The sequence below is a fragment of the Salvia hispanica genome, chromosome 5 (assembly GCF_029641045.1).
Source record: "Salvia hispanica isolate PSC_SH4W2 chromosome 5, Shi_PSC_v1, whole genome shotgun sequence".
Classification (NCBI taxonomy): domain Eukaryota; kingdom Viridiplantae; phylum Streptophyta; class Magnoliopsida; order Lamiales; family Lamiaceae; genus Salvia; species Salvia hispanica.
The window spans coordinates 2,612,520-2,632,297 of NC_142696.1; the positions used below are offsets into that span (position 1 = coordinate 2,612,520).

Consider the following 19,778-nt stretch of genomic DNA (forward strand, 5'->3'; position numbering starts at 1 on the left):
CTACCAGAATTCAATGGAATGTCAAAAAGTTCTGTTTTAGTCAATTCCAGTACAAAAATTGGACATCATTACATAAATTTATTAGCTAGTAATATTGATTTGGACTAAAGTATGAATTTTTATGAAATATGGACAATCTTTGATGGTTATATGCGCTAAAAAATTGATGAAGTTTGAAAACAGAGTATTTAAAATGAAGTTCAAAATTTTCTCAATTATCTCATCTATACAGATTCTGGTAAAATCAATGGTGATGCAGCTGCCAAAATTGCCTACAAAATCGATGGTGATGACGAGAATTGGGCATGGTTGGGGCAATTCTAGCTGCCACTGCTACATCACCTTTGATTTAGCTAGATTTGGTCGGATGAAACAATTGCAGATCCATTATTTAATACTACTAGTATATATTTGACCAAACACAATTAGGCACAGGACTAGAACCCATTAATTGCTTCATCAAACTCATCACAAAAAGCCAAAAAGAAAATCGATTTTCCTGTTTCAAAATGTATTTATAATTTATTGATATCAGCTAGGCAAAACAATTAATTACACTGGACCAGTGTATAACTCAATATGAACATTTATCTGATCCTTTGACATAGGCTAGCTACTATGTCACATAGCCAAGAATCTGCTTCTCTTCAACATCATCTTACATTTGCCAGATCAGATGTATACAACTACTGCCGTTTGGAATGAATAGTCAAATAGAGAAAACCATAGACTTAGTTATCTTGAATATAAAGGCAACAGATAAATACAAACATACTCTATCAAATTACTCCTTTGAGAGCCAAAATTCCAATGACTGGCGGTTTTTCTCCACCTGTTCTATATATGCATCAAGAAAGCCCCTTAATTCCCTCATTCTAGAACGAGAAATGGTATTCGAACACATAGGCTATACATGGAGAAATCCACAAGATATATGTAATCTAGTTGAAGACAAACAAGCACGGTCACTTCTTTCTCTATATCCAGAGTATTTCACAGAGTTCCAAGTCAAGAAACTTCTAGCAACAAAGTTTTGCCAACTCTTAGAATTGAGAAAAATGAACAGAGCTAAATGACCCACTGAGAGAATCAGACTATTCTAGCAAGACAGTTTTGTTCACTCTTCGAATCAAGGAAAATGAACAGAGCTAAATAACCCTCTAGAGAATGAACATGTCAAGATAATGAACAAGAAAAGCCAGAGATGCATAAACAGTGTATAAATGATCTGTGGTATATCCATCACCAATTCAAACAAGTAAATCTTATGCAGGAAGACAACAAAGTCGAGAAACTATTCTAGCAAGAAAGTTTTGTTCACTCGTAGAATCAAGGAAAACAAACAGAGCTGAATACTTCAGATAATGAGCATGGCAAGATAATGAGCAGGGAAATCATAGATGCATAAACAATGGTTATATGATCCGTGGCATATCCATCACCAATTCAAACAAGTAAATCGTATGCTGGAACACACCAACGCCGAGCACGAGTGGCACACCAAGTCATCGTTTTACCTAGAATTTCACTTCAAATATGTAGCTAAATTTTCACCAGTAATTCCTCAATCACAGTCTATGCAAGAAACCGTAAGCTAATCAAAGTATTGAGAACTAATGCTAAGCAACACAAACAAAGTATAGAACTTCGAAGATCAATCCTCCCTAGCTTCTACTATACCTATTCTAAACTAAAACTACACAAAATCACATTACTTCAGCTCAAAATCACAAAAAACAAAATCATTTTCAAAACTTAAAGCATCAAACTAAAATGCAACAGATAAGAAGTATCAAAGAGCGAAAAAGTCACAAACAAAAAATCATAAACCCTAAACAGATTTAGAAACACAGATATCAAGTAAAAGCTAAGAAATTCAACAAATGGGTTAAAAAAACGGAGAAATTGAAATTGAAATTGCTTAACCCTTCAGAGCAACATCATCATCAGGGGCGGAGGGCTGCGTTTGGATAGCTGAGATCCGAGATGAGGAAAGAGCGAGCAGCGAAGAGAACAGAAATTCAGATTGAAAACTATTAAAACATCATATTCCGAAGATTTTCCAAAACCCAACGGAATTAATCGAATCAGTTTTTTTCGCTTCTCCACATATTTTCCATCAAATTCGGCGCTTCGAGCTCTTTCCCTCTTCGGATTTCTCGCCGGAAAACAGACCAAACGCGGCCCTTTGGAAATTTTGAAAAAGAGGAGGCGCGTTATATACTGAGGGCTTTACTTTTACTTCAAGGGCTTCTATTTTTCATGTTTTATAAAAGTGACCCAAAAATGTTGTGGAATTATACAGGGGGCCATTAATTATGAAATTTTTAAATTTGTGTTACTGGATAAAGTTCATGTAATTGAATCTAGCAGTAGTGAATTCAAAAAATTTTAAAGTAAAATCTCATCGCTAAGTACCAAGGTTATAAACTAAGACCTATTTAGTTTCGTGGTTTCGCTCGGTTATGATTTGTTATTAAGCCTAAATATGTTGAGGGGTATGCTTTAACGAGATATGCACAGGTTAAATCTTGTAGTTCACATTGTTCATTTAAGTGTTGTGTGGTTTACGATCCAAATTTCGACGATCAATTTGGTTAACTTGCATCGGTTGTTGTGTTCAATAATTGTGCCATGTTGCATGATCAGCCCTTCTACCTCACTATTTTGCATTTCTAAATCATACTCCCCCCGTCCCTCTTTAGGAGTCTCGGTTTAACACTTTTGGATATGCTACTTTAGGATTCCCGGTTCGAAATAGGCCCATATTCCACTAACTTTTTTCCACTCACATTTTATTATAAAACTAATACTATATAAAAGTAGGATCCACATTCCACTAACTTTTTTCACCAACTTTCTTTTATATTTCTCAAAACCCGTGCCGAACTCAAATGAGATTCATAAAGTGGGACGGAGGGAGTACTGCATCGATTCACATACATTATTTTCATATCATCGTCGCTTAATTCCCATCCACGGTTGAGATTTGCCGAAGATCTTTGACTGATTCATTGCTACATGAAGACGAATACCTAGACTTGTCAAGGCTAATATTGGTTCGAGATACCGTAATGAAGATGCTAGCAAATGCTCGATGTCTTCTTCGTCAAAGCTCAAATACGAGTATGAACTCAAAAAGCATTTGGAATGTCACATAAATGAGGGTGTCATGTTTAGGTTCACATAAAAAAATGTTTAGGTTCTCATAAGGGTAAATTTGCCATTCTTTCCCCGTCAAAATCACACAAAATCAAATATGTGAAGGGTTTTAAAATTTGCGACAAACAACATAATCAAATGCCCGATTATAAAATACTAACATGCAATATTTAATTTAGAGAAGGAAAATGAGTCATGACATGACTTAACCCAAGCACGAATCAAACGGGCCCTTAGAGTTGTGAGATTCCCATTTTGAGGAATCTTTCATCATATCTAATTTCACATTTAATTTTTTTAAGTAAAAGAAAATTCATACATATTCTCATTTCATATTTAATTTTTCTAACTTATAGAAAATTCAGAAATATGGACATTTTAAATCATCCGAAAATATAATGGTCAACCATGATGATGATTTGTTCGTAATTTAATCATCCGAAAATATAAATACATTAATTTTATTTATTAGTTACATTAATATAACCAATAAAATAATAATTTGAATCGGGGAATAAATATGGTCAATATATGGTGGAAGAGACTTAAGTGGCACTCAAAACCTTGCATTAAATTTATTAGTTGCATTAATTATATTGCATCATTTTGTTTCTGAGTTTTACTGATCATGTGTTGTCACTGTCTTTCCAGTTTGGTTAAATGATGAATTTTACGACTAAAATGAAAAGGTTAATTATTTTTTAGAATAGAAAATTACTCCTTAATACTTAAATTATGTCTCGAGTTATAAATTTCATAATAACTCATAAAACGTTTCGTTCATTTTATTTTTTCCCCCCTTATGCAGAACGTATATTATTCGATTTGCTACTTAAATATATTATTTTTTCAAATCATCTCTCATCGCATAAACATGAGACGATGATTATATTCTGATATGTTAATGCCATGTCCATAATTTTACAATCAACATAATATACATAAATATATAATTAAGCAATGACAGATGAAGTTAGAGTATGACCGTTAGTCCAAAATGTCGTTGTAAAACTCCATTAATCGGCTTGACAACCCATATCAACTTCACCTCCAATCACACGAAATTCACGTCTTCCTCTTAGTCGTTATAGTAGTTTCTTGTATCAATTAATTGATCAATTATTTTGGATCGAGAAACAGAGTTTCAACAACAAAATCCACGTGGCATAGAGAGACCCGAACAAATGGTACAACTATTTTGTGAATGAATAAAAAGTACTCCCTCCGTCCGCCATTAGGAGTCCCGGTCACTTTTGTGCACTCATTTTATAAAAATGATAATAAATAATTAAAGTGGAGAAATGGTAAAGTACAAGAGGGAATAATGATAAGAAGACTCTTGTCAACATTATTCTCTCTCTTATTTAACCATTTCTCCACTTTAACTATTTATTATCATTTTTACAAAACGAGTGCGCAAAAGTGACCGGGACTACTAATGGCGGACGGAGGGAGTATGAATTTTTAGTTTAATTGACGCGTACTGTTTTTATCCAGTCAGAATTTGAATGCTTGTCTTTGTTTTTCATCGCAATTTTTCTATTTCAGTAAAAGGTTTATGTATTATTCTATATTTCTAAATGATTATAGTCGAAAATTTTGCAGTTATCAATTTTTAAAAAGTATATCCCACAAGGTCCGTTTCGGGCGGTAAAAATAATCGATATAAATCTATAATCTCATTAAACTCACGTTTCTATGATTAATAAATCCAATTTAATAAATAAATCCTAATTATTCCAAGTATTTTATGTAATTTAAGTCGAAGACATTACAAGTTAAAATTGTGCTGTCAAATCTAACGAATATTTGCAATTGCGTCTTATCTATCATGTCTGCACATTTGTATGTTATTTGACACATTATGGTACAATTATATGCTGATTTTCATAAAGTTGATAACGTCTTTTGTTATTAAAAGTCAATACCTCATAAATTAATTCCACTTTCATTTTTTAGTATTTTAATTAGGAAATCAGTGTTACGTATATTTATTTTATCAACTATTTATGTTTTTTCTTTCCCTTTCAAAATTTAATTTAATGTTGTTTTTTTTACTTGGCGATCGATCATTATCACCAACTATAAGAAAAATGATGGGACAAAAGACATTCATATTGTGAGTTTCAGTTAATTCTTTTTTAAGTTAATGTCAAAATCTCAAATTTAGCTACTTTGGGAAAAATTTCATTTGGTGAGTTGTAGTTTCTTTTATTTGAGCTGTGCATTTATATTTTGCAATAATGTAAGGAGTGTATAATGGAATAGTAATGACATTGAATGCTATTTATACACAGAGTACAATGTGAAAAATGGAATAACAAAGTACTTTAAATAAGTATTTACAACTATCCCACTTAAGAAAGGAATCAACATCCAAAAATAAATTAATATGCTAAAAAGCAAAAACCTAGTAGGATTGATAAACGTCTTAAACAATAGAGTTAGACTCAAAAACCCATCCTATGTCTTAGTCTTATTTATCTCTTCGTTCTGTTTATTGAAATATCTTGGTTATTTCGAGTTTGACAAGGCAATCATGCATTTATGATTTGTGCCAACGACTATATTCACTTGATCTTTTATCGAATACACATGCGTCAACAACTTATTATTCCACATCAATACACTTTGAAACCGATCAAAATGTTGATTACTTCTCTGTACGATTCATAGATAAGATAAAACTCGTATCTTAGCAAAAACTTTATACTATTTACAAAGAGGATCTTTGATCCCTTTCTCAAATTAATATTGCATAGTAAACAAAGAAAAAGTTGGAACCATAAATTTATGTGTCTTGTCCTTGTCAAAAATGTAAATGATGGTAATATATTGTTGATTTAACAAGACTCATTAACAACATTTTGATTGAACATGATAAATTCTCATTGTGCTTTCCCTAACCATAATTAGCCATACAAACATAGTAAACATGTATATCCATCAATCAAAGTATCAACATAGAATCCCAAGCTAAAAATAAATGTTTCCTATTTGTTGTTGACAAAAAATTGAGTGAAATGTTACAAACTCAAATCCCTAAACATTCGATATGTTAATATCTCGCCCCCCTCGTCCGCTGCACAAAATTCTGCAATATAAATACCAAAAACCACACCAATCCCACCCACTCATTCTCTCAATCATAATACCATCTCTCTCTCTCCAAAACATCTTCCCAAAAATAAGAAAAACATCATTTTCTTTTCACAAACCCCATTACAAAATACCACTAAAATCTCTCTCTCTCTCTCTCTCAATAAATAAATAAAAAACAATCCTTTTCTTTTTCACAAACCCCATTACAAAATACCACTAAATATCATACTCCCACTTCTCTTTCTCTCTCTCCTACACACACACACCAATCTCTCTCTCTCCTCATCTAATTTCCATTGAGTTTTCTACACTCATTTCTTGCCCTCACCTCTCTACTACCATACAAATAACACATTAATTATATATAGGTATCTTACTCAAATACACACACATATATAAATACACACACCCTCTCCCTTCCTCTCTCTCCCTCAATTCTTGATCTTTCAGCTAGGTGCAATCCAGCTTAATTGCTCAGAGCCCTTCTGTTTAATTTATTTTTCTAGTGAGGAAAAGTGAAAGAAAGAAAGCCTCATCTTCTCCGGCGATTCGATCCGGCTAAGATGTCAATGGAATTGACCGCTGAGCCTGTTTGTTATGTTAACTGCAACTACTGCAACACCATTTTGGCGGTATATTTTTCTTTCACTTAATTTGCATGTAGATACCTAATTAGAACTTCATCAAGAAATCAAATTTTCACTACTTCAAGCTCAAGAACAATAGGGTTGTGGAAAAAAGCAATCTTTTGAAAAACCCAGTTTTTGGATGTGTGTTTTTGGATGGTTTTAGTGTAATCAAGCAAAAAGATTCAATTTTTGAAGCACTCTCTGAAAAAATGCAGGTAGAGAATTGTGGGTTCAGAGAATTTGTTGGCTGTTGTCTTTTTAGCTATATATGGTATGGTATTTTATGTTGATCCTTGCAAAACATAAAAAAATAATTTTGTCAATAAAAATTGTCGGATAAATTTTGGTGACAAGAAAGCTTACAAATTAGTACTACTAGCTGATATTTTATGCATCATGAATGATGTCTTTTACCCAAAGATTTGATTTTTTCATTTTAATTTTTCTTTATTTTTGGGTTCTATGAAGCAAGAATTTGAAATCACAAAAACCCAGAAAGAAACCTACTTTTTTTCGCAATAAAGAACCCTATTTTGAATGCTGTTTTGTAATTTTGATAATCAATGTGGAACCCTATGATCTTGTGGTTATTAGGGTTCTTCATCTCTGCGTTCAAACATGGAAATTAATTACTACTGATGCAGTTTGTCCTTTTAAACACCTCAATTTATGACTCATCTAATTTCTACTGTGTGTTACTGTGTGTGGGGGATTGTGTGTTTCATTATATTTTATTCCATCAAATTGAGGTATTTTACTAACAAGATTGCTCTTTTATGTGATTGGAAATGACTTTAGCCTCATTTTACAGTCTGTAAAAAAGAAGAAGCAACAAATGTATACGATTTAATTGATGATGCTTCCAATTCGTCCCACTCTCCCTAAATCACACACACACACACACAGTGATCACTGATGTTGTCATTGTTTCAGAAAAAGTCAGAAGCACTGAAAGGAAAGAGAGAGAGAGAGATTTATGATAAGGGCTTCTTTAATTATTACACATCTCTTGGTTATTGTCCATATATGAGTGGTGCTGTGATTCTTTTGCAATTTGCAGGCCCTTAATTTCAAGAATTCCCCCTCAATTTTAGCTACATTAACAAACCTTCGTTATCCAACAAATTCAGCCAAAAAGAAAGATGCTTACATGTCTTTACACATATGTGTATAAAAATCCACTTCTTCTCCTACTTATGATATTTTCTGCACATTTGCCCTTCAAGAATGAGATTTTATTATGTGAAAAACACACAACACGCAGTGGAAGGGCACATTTTGGTGTGACTAGGGTTTGGTGACATCAAGATTGGATTTTTATTGATGGGTTTTAATTTAATCTGATAAACATTGTGTGTGCAGGTTAATGTTCCATTTGGGAGCATGTTTACTATTGTCACTGTGAGATGTGGGCATTGCTCAAATTTGCTCTCAGTCAACATGGGAGCTTTGCTTCAGTCTGTTCACCTCCAAGATTTCCAGGTGTGTGTGTATGTGTGAGAGAGAGAGAGAGAGAGAGAGAGAGAGAGAGAGAGAGAGAGAGAGAGAGAGAGACCATTCTTTTCTTTTTTCAATTTCCATCACCAAGAATTTGGAAGTACATTGTGTTCTAGCTAGATATAGATAGTACTGATGATCCAAAAATCCAGAATTTTCATTCAAGTATGTGTGTGTGTGTGTGTGTTGAAGACCAAACTAGTCTCCTTTTTCAGTTTCTGTCAACAAGAATTTGGAAGTACAAAAGAAACTTCATTCAAAACAAAATTGACATAAGTGGATATTTAAGAGTATAGTAGTATGATCTTATGCATATTATACTAGTTCTACTTTGATTCCTTTTGTTTTAACTGAAGCTACAGAAACAGCAATCCTTTGCCGCCTCAGCTGCAGCCGCCTTAGACGACGTCGCCACCAGAGACAACGGCTCCTCTTCCAAGTACAACAGATCATACAGCCCCCTCGACATCGAACAACCTAAGATGGCTCCAATACGCCGTAAGTCCAATTAATTATAAATTCACATCAATACACACACTTAATTTAACTTCTTGTTTATGTAAACTTGATCAGCTTAAAGAGCAACATATATAGTTTGTTGAGTGGTGTACAAATTGGTGTAGTATCCTTTTAGGGGCACTTTGTCCTAAAGTAAATTTGATGAGAGAGAGAGAGAGAGGACATGCATATAATCTTGATTCATATATGACCTGTTGTGATAGTGACATAACAATTACATACAACTCATGATCTGCAAAGAGCATCAGGCTCAAACATATACATAGGCATGGTACTTTTATGAATCAGTCATTACCTCTTTATTCATAAGATATAACCACCACCACTACTAATCAATGAAGCACTATAAATTTTCTTTGATTTTTTCCACGTTGATTTTGATATATATGTTCATTAATAGAGATGATATTGGTGAAATACTATTAATTTACTAGTCATTTTTGGTTCATTATATCTTTCTCTATGTATGTGTGTGACATCTTGGTATAGTTGAATTAAATCAAGTTCAAATCTTTTTCTCATTTGCTTATAATTTTGTTGTGTTACAGCACCGGAGAAAAGACAACGTGTTCCATCAGCCTACAATCGTTTCATAAAGTAAGTAGTACTATAATTCATACTAGTATATATATTACTAAATGATAAACGATTATTTATATTTTGTGGTAACAGAGAGGAAATTCAGAGGATTAAAGCAAGCAATCCTGAGATTAGCCACCGTGAAGCCTTTAGCACAGCTGCAAAGAACGTAAGTTAAATAAAAAATATAGTCATGTTTCACAATTGCTTTACATTCAAGAGATAAAATTCGTACATTAAAATTTAGGAGGTGATATAAATAAATTGACCTAAGAAAAACAGCTCCAAGTGGGATTTTAGAAGAATGATAAAAAAAATTTAGGTGGAAAATTGTTAAAGAAAATGGATGAAAGTTTAAATACTTACAAAATGTGTAGTTAAATAAATGTTGTAAAGATATCCATGCAGAAGAACATGCCTTATATTATAGTCAACCAAAATAAAAAAAAATACATGTAAATTTTGAAGTATATATATGTTCTAATATGGACATTTTGTTAATAATTCTTGATATAGTATTATTGATGCAGTTTACTACTGATTAGTATAGTACTCATGAATATGAATTTTGTTGCATCATCGAAACACGAATAAATAAAAATACTAGAAGTAATGTCGACTTTCGTATTGTCACATATGCAGTGGGCACATTTTCCTCATATTCATTTCGGGTTAAAGATGGAAAGCAACAAACAAGCAAAGATGGATCATCCTGTTGCAGCAGGAGAAGCCACAGCTCAACAATCTCTTGGTGTTTAGATTGGTTAATTTTGCAAAATAAGGTTAAAAAAATGCATATTTCCATCCCAAAAGGTATGAAGATCGTGGTGGATTGATCCCTCTATATATATACTATTAAGTCATAAGAATTGTTATAATTCATAAAATAACTGAAATATTATGAGGGGTTCTACACCATATATCTTCAACTCGAGGGTTGCAAAGATGCAATTTTTTATTTTCCCATGAAAATGATTTAGTAGGAAAATTCCAAATATTTGAAGCCAAACATGATAATATATATGTATATGTCTAAGTCTAAGTCATTATTGCCGTTGTTAACTGTTTTTGATATATGAGATTGAATTCTTGAATTTATATAAATGTTCATTTGTTGCATGTGCATATATAGAGACATATTTTGGTTAGCATTTTGATCTCATTATTTTCCTTGCATATATAGTAGGAGTATAATTTATGTACTTCTTTAATTTGAGAGAACTCGTATAGTTTACTTGAATTTATACAACAAACAATAAAATAGGAGCTATAAATACTGATAAATCTAATTCTTTTTTCATTCTGAATTTTTAGTTAGAGGTATGCAGCTTCTTTAAATTGTAACTCTGCTAACTCATCAATACAGTGTATTAAAAATGTCAACACGGTTACATCAAAATGTCAACACATAATATCAACACATTATATTGAAGTTCAACAAAATTATGTGTTGACATTTTAATGTCATCGTGTTGACATTTTTAATTTACTGCGTTGAGAAGTTAGCAACTTAAGAAAGTTAGCAATTGATCACACCCGTATTGTATTAATTATAAATCCAATCACAATAAATGAACAACACAAAGCTTATATACACCGATAAAACTTAAATACTATGATTGACCACTTAAAAAAAGGCAATCACATCATACAATGAATAAAAAGAAACAAACAAAAAATTAATGGTTATAAATTAAAAAAACAGAACAAGGAACAATAATCCAACTGTATACATACGCATAAATTAATTTATCTAGTATAGAGTATATTGTTTGTCACATTTAATAAGGAAATGACGCATGCATGACCATAATAATTGTCAAAACTCATAAAGAAAATTATGAGACATTACACCTTTGGTACGTTTACTTCACCCATTTTTAGACTTTTGGTCTAAAAGATTGTAGTACTCTAGTATTTTACAATTTGCGTGATTTACATAAATATTAATTGTAGGAAAAGTTACAAAAAAGTTGCATATATTATTAATTATATGCTTGGCTGTTCACTACCTTAAATGATGCAAGGTTTATATCTTTTCGACACCCATGTCAGTTTTAATTTGATCAAAATTACGATGATTTTATAAACCCCAAAAATTCCAAAAGTCACGCAAAGTCATGTTTTTTATTCCCCTCATTTAAAAACCATGTTGTTACACAAGGAAATTAGTGAAAATGTTGTTACACGAGAAAATTAGTGTAAATGTTGTTAGAAGGACCTAAATATGATTTATATCCAAGAATTAGGTGAAAACTCCACTTTGGAAGAGAAGAGATGGTCACAATTTGGTCGTTGCCAAAATTGAAGCCTCACTTACTATACATGAAGTTTGGACCAATTAGGACAAAGTCAAGCAATTGGTCCAATTGATATACATATAAACTCATTTAAAGTTGAGGAATTAGGACCACATGCCCAAGAAAACACACACACACAAATACATGTCAAAATTATGACAACAACACACACACACACACACACACACACACACACACACAAGAAGGCGTATGCCCTATATTTAAGGGATGTGACCAACATACAACACATGTGTCTCTCATTAGTCTTGGACTCTTTCACTTCAATAATTATAATTTTCTCAACAATGGTCCATGTGGTATTTGAGAGTTTTTTTGTTGCCATCGATACACATTTTTTTAAAATAATAGTGTTTGTTTGGTTTGGCTTTGGCATGTGGGGCTTTGATTGCGTTGTTGTTTTGTGTTGCTGGCAGTTTCTAGTCTTGTCTTCGTTTGGTATTTGATTTGTGGTCTTTCTGTTAAGATGACGTCCACTGTATTCTGTTGACGATAATTTTTGTCTAGCCATCTCTTGCTTCATTTTTGTGCATTCTTTCTTTCTACAAAACCTATCTATAAGAACAAGCCGGACGCAAACGACATAAATTCAAGGTTAATAACAACAACCAAGAACCAGACAGAATAGGCCAGCATCGGACCTATCTTAATCTAATAGGCGAGTGATATCCATTTCAATTGCGGGACCATGTTACGTATAATTAGTGTCATATTCTCTATAACAAAATCAATTCCAAATTAATTCAATTTCGAACAATTTGAGAACAAATTAATCTTGAACATAACACATTCATAGTGCAAATTCATTACACATTTAAACAAGCATAATCGTGTAGGAGTAATGTGTGGTGTGGTGTGTGTAATGATGGGAACAGTTCAAGTGTTCGATTAGTCACATTCAATGATGAGGCTACATATCAATTCAAGATATTGAGGCCCCAATTTGATGCCACCTTTCCATACATGAACATGCATTTTAATTACAAATAATATCACTATTTTGGAGAGTAACAATTGTTTGTATATACCTTACTTGTCAGTATTTTATTTTATCTATATATAATATGAGAGAAAATTATTGAAACAAAAATAGATAGTGGGAAATGCAACAACCACTTCCACAGGTTAATAATTGCTGCTGGTAAAATCAATGCATCCATGATGTATCAATTCATTGTCAGTCTTTCATTTGAAAGAAAAAAGAAAAATAAAAAGATGAGCCAACTTAATTATAACTAAAGGATTTTGAACAAAAAGAAACATTTCAAACTTTAATCATAGAGGATTTTGGGCTTCTGCAAAGTTAACGGAATTAATTCCTTTGCTTTTGAGGGTTTCTTTATTCAGTAATTTTATGGTTGGTTTTGGACAAAATGGTACTCCTTATTTAGTACTCCACTATTTAATTAGTTTATGTTGTGTAAAGTTACATACATTTATAATAAGGAATGTTTTGATTCGATATTTTGGTCCTTTGTATATATATGTCCACAATTAATACACTATTTTCTTGGAAAAGGGTACGATAATAAAAAAAAATCAAGAAAAAACAGACTACAAACAAAAACTAAACCAAATCCCTAAACTGCGTCAATCAACAATTTTCAAATGTTTAAATTCGACATACTCCACATCGCACGTGCCGACACCAACTAGGGCATTAAGTAGTGATGATATAGCCAATTTAACAGAGACACATCATCGTATATGAAGCAAACTGGCTCGCCAATTTAAGGTAACGATGGTGGTTGGAATAAGCGGTAATTTTCAAGAATATAAATACGTGATAAACAATAATTAAATCAAAGAGGCCTCAACTTCGAGTCATCCGTGGCACGTCTAATTTACCCATAAAAAAAATTTAAATCAAAGCCCTAAACAATATTAGTCGATATTATCCTAGAATTTAAGTGTGTTATGTTGGTCTAATTGGCTACACCTATAAAATTTAAAACAATTACTTATTTTATCATAGCGATGCAGAAGATTGATGCATTGTTAGGGCAAACTAACTCGAAGGCTCTCTCTCCCTAAACAAATTGAACCATGGGTTTATCATGTGATTTCCCATGTGATTTGATGGGATGCTTATTGATTAGAATCCCAATGTATTCTCGAATGTCATGTTGAAAGATTGGATTTCTTGTCACGTCGAATTAGTTAAGATCACCAAATTGCCAAATAAAGAAGCAAATCACCTTGTTGATCCCTTGAAGTGCAAATTCTAACGAATCTTAATTAATGATTTTGTTACTTAGTTATAACCCAAGATTTGTAAACATGTATTTCCTTCGTTCCATAATAGTGGAGACGCTTCTTTTTGGCACGAGATTTAAGAAAAATAGTATTAAGTGAGTTAGATAAAGGAAGGACAAAGTAGAAAATAAAAAAGGTAGAAAGATAAAGAGAAAATAAAGTAAGAGAGTGAGAAGAAATACATTGACTTTTACTAAAAGGAAAAATGTCTCTACTACTATGAAATATACTAAAATAGCAAAATGATTATGTTATTATAGAATGGATGGAGTATTGAAACACTAGTCTAACATAGTATAGTAGAAATAATTAAAATCTGCCTGAAAAAGTAAGTCCTCTCCCCTTCTTTGGCCTTTTTCTCAATCATCTTTTGATAAAGAAACTTTCTTGAAATTAAGTTATAATTAAAGTGAGAATCTGTAACGTCAAATCATATAGTTGGGGATTGGATGGGATGGTGGTGGGGTCAAAATTTTAATATTATATATTTTAAGGTAGAATTATTTCAATAACGTAGGTATTAAAATGACAATACCTCTTAAAATGACACCCTAACATCATATATACAACAATATTATAAACGCTACACAACAGTTTATAAATTGATGTATAGCGTGTTGGATATTGCTGGCCGAGAAAAAATATTGTATACAGTGTTGCGTATTACTGGCCGTATTTTTTACCCTTTTGTTTGCCACATGACAGCTTATTATTCGTCCACGTGTACAAATGATTGGCTAGGAATAGTGGTATGATGTTATTTTAAGAGGTGGTGACACCCTAACACTTCCCCGTACTATAATATATAAATATAATTTTACTTTAGGAATTTTTTTATTTAAAAAAATCAATTTGAATAAAACTGAAAATTCAATTGGAAGAAAAAATATTCCCTAACCAAATCTGAATATTCGAAAATTTCAGACTGAATTTAATAGTAGTATTTAAATTTTATTGAATTATTCAGATTGCAAATATTTTCCAAGTATGTCAAAAAACATTCTTTCATTCAATTCTCAATAAAACTTTTGACCAATCAATTTTTAGGTTAACTGAAATAACGATTTTGTTTTTTATTTCTTTTTTAACCAGCTAATCCAACCAATAAATATTCAAACAATTTGATTAATACTTATCTAATATACTTTTCCCAAAAAATGGGAAATATATTGTGTGTATTCTGGTACTAAAAGAAGAAAAAAAAAGTACTAACACAAAAGTCTCAACACAGAGCCACACAGTGTAAAATGATCAGATCCACCAAAATATGAAAGTGGCAAGTCATTCCAGATTTCAGTAGCTCAACTACCAATACAAAGCTATGCCGGATCGGGAAACACCTACTCAGTAATAACGGGAGGCCGATTCGTAGGCGCGCCCCCTCGGGTATGGAGCTTTAGCCTCGTATCCGTGTTCCCTAGCATTGGCAGGGTATCGGGGCCCCCGTTCTCTGTAAGAGTCGTACGAGTCTGAGTTGTAAGAGCGGTGTGATTCGCCACCCAATCCTGCGTTGGCACCTCGAGGGTCGGTACTAGGGCCACCGGCTCCACTGGCGGGATACTGATCCATGACGATTTGCTGGTATTGCTGGTGCCTTGCTTGAGATTCTCTCCGGAGAAACTCGTCTCTCCGGCCAACGTGCTTGGCTCGGAGGGCGAATAACTGCTCTTCGTATTTGACATTGATTGCGTTTATTCTCTGCAACACAATTACACAAAGGATTATGGTTAGGCTGATGCTTATACATTGTAAAATGACAGAACACACGAAACTACTTTCAAGAGACAATTTTCGACCATTTACTAGAAAAGCTTAGGCGAACATTATATTATGTGACGAAGGAATCCACTGTTGGGCAGGAAAAGCATGTTTCTATATAACTGAGGATGTATTCGTATACAGCCAACGGAATTAGATTGTTCGGTTTACACAGAGAATAAGCAATCCTGCCGAAAACATTGATCATAACAATCTGCAAACATGAGGATTAAAGTTGCCTGCTATTCCCGGTGTCTCACAGAGACCCGTAAAAGAAGGATTGATAAGTTTCATCAATATTTCCAAAATACCTCACATATTAAAAAACAGAGCCGGAGCATACCTCTCTATGCCTAGCATTTTCAGCATCCTCTGCATCAGTTTGTTCTTTGCTCAGTTTCATGATATCATCCACAAATCTCTGTTCAAGACCTTCCAAAGTCGGCGGCATACGATTATCTTCATAGCCTATATCCATATCCTCTTCATGGGACTGAGATCTAGGATCTCCTCCACCCTGTCTCTCCACTGGCATGCGGGGATCCATCCTCTGGTTCTGGTAATAGGATCGGGGAGCATCACGTCCTTGACCTAAAAGAAAAAACAAAGCAATTGTGATCGAAGAAATTTACAAGAGCCTGCTCTAGGCAATGACATACCTGGTTCTGAGTGTTATGGGGGTAGCTAAAAATATTTCACCGATTTCTTTCAATAAATAGAAGTACTACTAGTTACTTTGGAAAATTGCAAAAGCCAAGAACTATTGAATTAAACCCAGCCAATCTCCAATTAAAGCTAAGTATGATACGAAATAACGAATGCTCAAACATGAAGGTATACAAGGGGTCCAAGAAAGGTGGTTGATTTGGCAACAAATGCAGCAGAGGACAATGAGGATGTGGCATCCAAGGTGGAATCTAAAAAGAAAGAAAGAAAACTCCATCTTCTCCAGCTAAAATGTCAATGGAATTGACTGCTGAACCTGTTTGTCATGTTAACTGCAACTACTGCAACACCATTTTGGAGGTATCTTTTTCTTTTGATATATTACACTTAATTTGCATGTAGTTAGCTAATTAAAACTTCATCAAGAAATCAAATTTCAATACTTCAAGCTCATAAACAATAGGGTTAAGGAAAAAGGTAACCTTTTGAAAAACCCAGTTTTTGGATGTGTTTTCAGATGGTTTTAGTGTAATCAAGCAAAAAGATTCAATTTTTATCTCTTGAATGTAGTTTTCTGGCATCCAAGGTGGAGCCAGTTTGAGGCTAGCAAAGAAGATAGAGTTGAAGGATTCATAGTTATCTGCTATCTATTACTAGTAATTATTTTATCTGGAGTATTATTATCTTGTTCGGCGTCTTGTTTGAAGTTAATCTCTTTTCCTTTTCGTGGTAGGAGTCTTAGGATATATATTACCCCTGATGTTTGAAGGGGGAGGTATGTCTTGAAGTTAGTTTGTTTGGCAAAGGCCAAGACCCTTGCAAAAGGTGCAGTACCTGTTCTTTTATCCATAGTTATCTTCCAGTCAATTCATCGAGCAAGTGGTGTGCGTGCCTTATCCTCGTTTACTGCCGTCAGTCACTGTGTAATCTTTTATCAAACAGTTGGCAGGTAATACAGATTGCTCTCTTAAAATAGAAATGAACCTCTCTACAAGCAGCATCCTAAATCTTAAGCGAAACAACAGTAATATAATCTTAGGCTTAAGATTAAGCTAGCTCCTACATTCTGATGCTTTGTTCAATCTCTGCAAAACCTCTTATTTCCATAGATAAATCGATGAAACAAAATCACCTTCGATTAATTAGCCTAATTTCAACTATCAATTCTCATAAATTAACCACATTACACAACCAATTCACACTAACAGAACAACGCTACAACAAAATCACCAGCTAAATCGCCACAAACTACGAACAAACTCAAACGAACAATCAATTAAAGAGAAAACTCGCCTTCGGAGAAAGGCGCAGTGGGAGACATAGCAGCCTGCGGCAATTTAGCTTCGGGGCCATCTCTTTCCCACCGCCATTGATTGTTATGCTGAGCTCCTTCCTTGTCTCCCGACTGCTGCTGCTGCTGCTGCTCTTGGTGTCGCCCCTGGTAATACCCCGACTTGCTGTTCTGATGCGATTGAGAGCCGCCGCTGCCGTATCCTCCTCCGCCGCCGCCGGACTCGCCGCCGTAGTGCCCGCCCTGCCGCCGCATCGTCTCCGATTGTTAAATTATGAGCAATTCTACACTAATTATTGCGGAATTTGTCTGGTTCCAGCTCGATTCGATGCCCTTTCGCTCAAATCAATCGTGATTTGGGGCTATTTCATATCCATTTCGTCTCATTCAACATGTTTGATTTTGCAGATAATTTTGTTTTATTTTTATTTATTTGAGAAAAAAAAAAGAATTTGGGCTCGGGTTTTAATATGGACTTACTATTTAGGCCCAACCCAAGTTATATGAGATTTAAATTTGGGCTGAAAAAAATATTACTAGAAGCCCATTGATTTGACTCTAGGAAATACTACTAGTATAATGTCATTTTGATGGGAACAAAATTTTAGAGCATCTTTTTGATTTGATTATGGATATTTTGCTCACCCCTAATAAAAATGAATATAAAAATATAATATGCTATTTATGAGTTAATTTTATATAATACGCGATGGTATTTTTATAAATATATATAGAGTAATTAAATTTCGTTATCCAATACAAAAATATTTCAAAATGGGTATTATTTAAAAATAGATAAATCTTTAAGAATATTTTTAAGAAAACAAGAAAACTTCAAGCTAGTGACATTTCAAAAAAATATACAATCATAAAGCAAATGTTGGCATACTTATATCAAATATTGGAAAATGGAAAAAGGAAAATATGTAGCCAACAAAAAATCAATTTAGCTTCAAATTTTCATCCACAAACCCGACAACTAAATCTTCAAGTGGTGTCTCATCCTATGTGGACATATAAACCTATTAGCTAATTAATCAAATCCCAATTCTTGAACAATTTTTTGTACCACATCCCAAATATGTGCTTTGTCTCATGGTACATTTTATAATTAAAAAAAGTTTGTATTGAATTTTAGTCAATCCTATTAGATTAAAACAAAGAATTTTGTTCACTATCACAATTTTTGCATGCTCAAAACTAAATTATTTTACGATGTACATATTTTTAAAATTCGAATGTAACAGCGTCAATTTAGTAGAAAAAATGTCATCACCGACATGTGATGGTAGACAAAGACTAGAAGTGAACCTCATCCTCAAAGTCGAAGGATTAGGATGAAAATACAACATATATAGTGGGGTCGGTGACAGCTCTGAAATCTAAAGACCGAATTTAATGGCGTCTACCAGCCCTCATTGTGGACTCGATCGACTACCCTGATTCCACTTGGATCCGTACCGTGTACATTACTTTTCAAAAATGCTGTGATTAGATTGCAATCGGAACAATATACTATAGGTTGAGAACAAAATCTCGTAGGTAACAAATAATCTTGTCTTGCTATACTTGGCAATGATGGCCATAATAAAGAGATGAAGATTTGCTACGCAAATTAGGGTAAGTGGAAAGCCTTGTGTACCCATGATTTTAATTTTGTGGGTGTTCATGGGAAGACAATTTTATAATAATTGCTTAAAATAAAAAAATTATCATTCGACATATATCACATGTAACACTAAATAAATATTGAACGTGGAAAAATAAAGTGCACTCTATTTCTATAAATAAACACTAAATACTTGAAAAAAAACAAGCTTTAACGATGTTTAATTAAACAACTAAAACAACTATTTTCAAATTAAAACTTACTAATAGTATTTGTGATGATAATTTGTGGCTACCTCGTGGTTGTTTTGTGGGCCTATTAATTACGTGTTGTATTCTGTAGTAGTTTTTTACGTAATGTTTTTTGTCAATATACTGATAACGTTACTGTTG

General features: G+C 33.3%; 2 protein-coding genes across 3 annotated transcripts; one reads left to right on the forward strand and one right to left on the reverse strand.

The window, feature by feature from the left end:
* The first annotated feature begins 6,391 nt into the window (after positions 1-6,391).
* On the forward strand, positions 6,392-10,592 carry LOC125187408 (axial regulator YABBY 5-like). Of its 2 annotated transcripts, none has more exons than XM_048083997.2 (6): positions 6,392-6,896; positions 8,256-8,375; positions 8,753-8,888; positions 9,458-9,506; positions 9,582-9,657; positions 10,131-10,592. In XM_048083997.2, exons 1-6 carry the CDS (start codon positions 6,828-6,830, stop codon positions 10,245-10,247), a joined length of 567 nt encoding a protein of 188 aa, XP_047939954.1. In that variant the 5' UTR covers positions 6,392-6,827; the 3' UTR covers positions 10,248-10,592. The 2 variants fall into 2 exon arrangements, with proteins under 2 accessions (XP_047939954.1, XP_047939953.1); XM_048083996.2 differs by having other exon boundaries at positions 6,408-6,896; positions 8,747-8,888.
* A 4,579-nt stretch (positions 10,593-15,171) lies between these two features.
* Positions 15,172-18,180, reverse strand: LOC125190993 (ubiquitin carboxyl-terminal hydrolase). Its single transcript, XM_048088440.2, has 3 exons — positions 17,780-18,180; positions 16,164-16,411; positions 15,172-15,760 (listed from the first exon to the last, which is right to left on the reverse strand). Exons 1-3 carry the CDS (start codon positions 18,030-18,032, stop codon positions 15,407-15,409), a joined length of 855 nt encoding a protein of 284 aa, XP_047944397.1. The 5' UTR covers positions 18,033-18,180; the 3' UTR covers positions 15,172-15,406.
* Between the last annotated feature and the right edge of the window lie 1,598 nt (positions 18,181-19,778).

Excerpts from the sequence above, each read along its gene's own strand:
- LOC125187408 (XM_048083996.2), top strand. The coding sequence starts at position 6,828 with ATGTCAATGGAATTGACCGCTGAGCCTGTTTGTTATGTTAACTGCAAC. Across the intron at positions 8,376-8,746 it reads TTCACCTCCAAGATTTCCAG|CTACAGAAACAGCAATCCTT; the intron begins GTGTGTGTGTAT and ends TTTTAACTGAAG. Across the intron at positions 9,507-9,581 it reads GCCTACAATCGTTTCATAAA|AGAGGAAATTCAGAGGATTA; the intron begins GTAAGTAGTACT and ends TTGTGGTAACAG.
- LOC125190993 (XM_048088440.2), bottom strand. The coding sequence starts at position 18,032 with ATGCGGCGGCAGGGCGGGCACTACGGCGGCGAGTCCGGCGGCGGCGGA. Across the intron at positions 16,412-17,779 it reads CACTGCGCCTTTCTCCGAAG|GTCAAGGACGTGATGCTCCC; the intron begins GCGAGTTTTCTC and ends TTTTTCTTTTAG. Across the intron at positions 15,761-16,163 it reads AAAATGCTAGGCATAGAGAG|AGAATAAACGCAATCAATGT; the intron begins GTATGCTCCGGC and ends ATTGTGTTGCAG.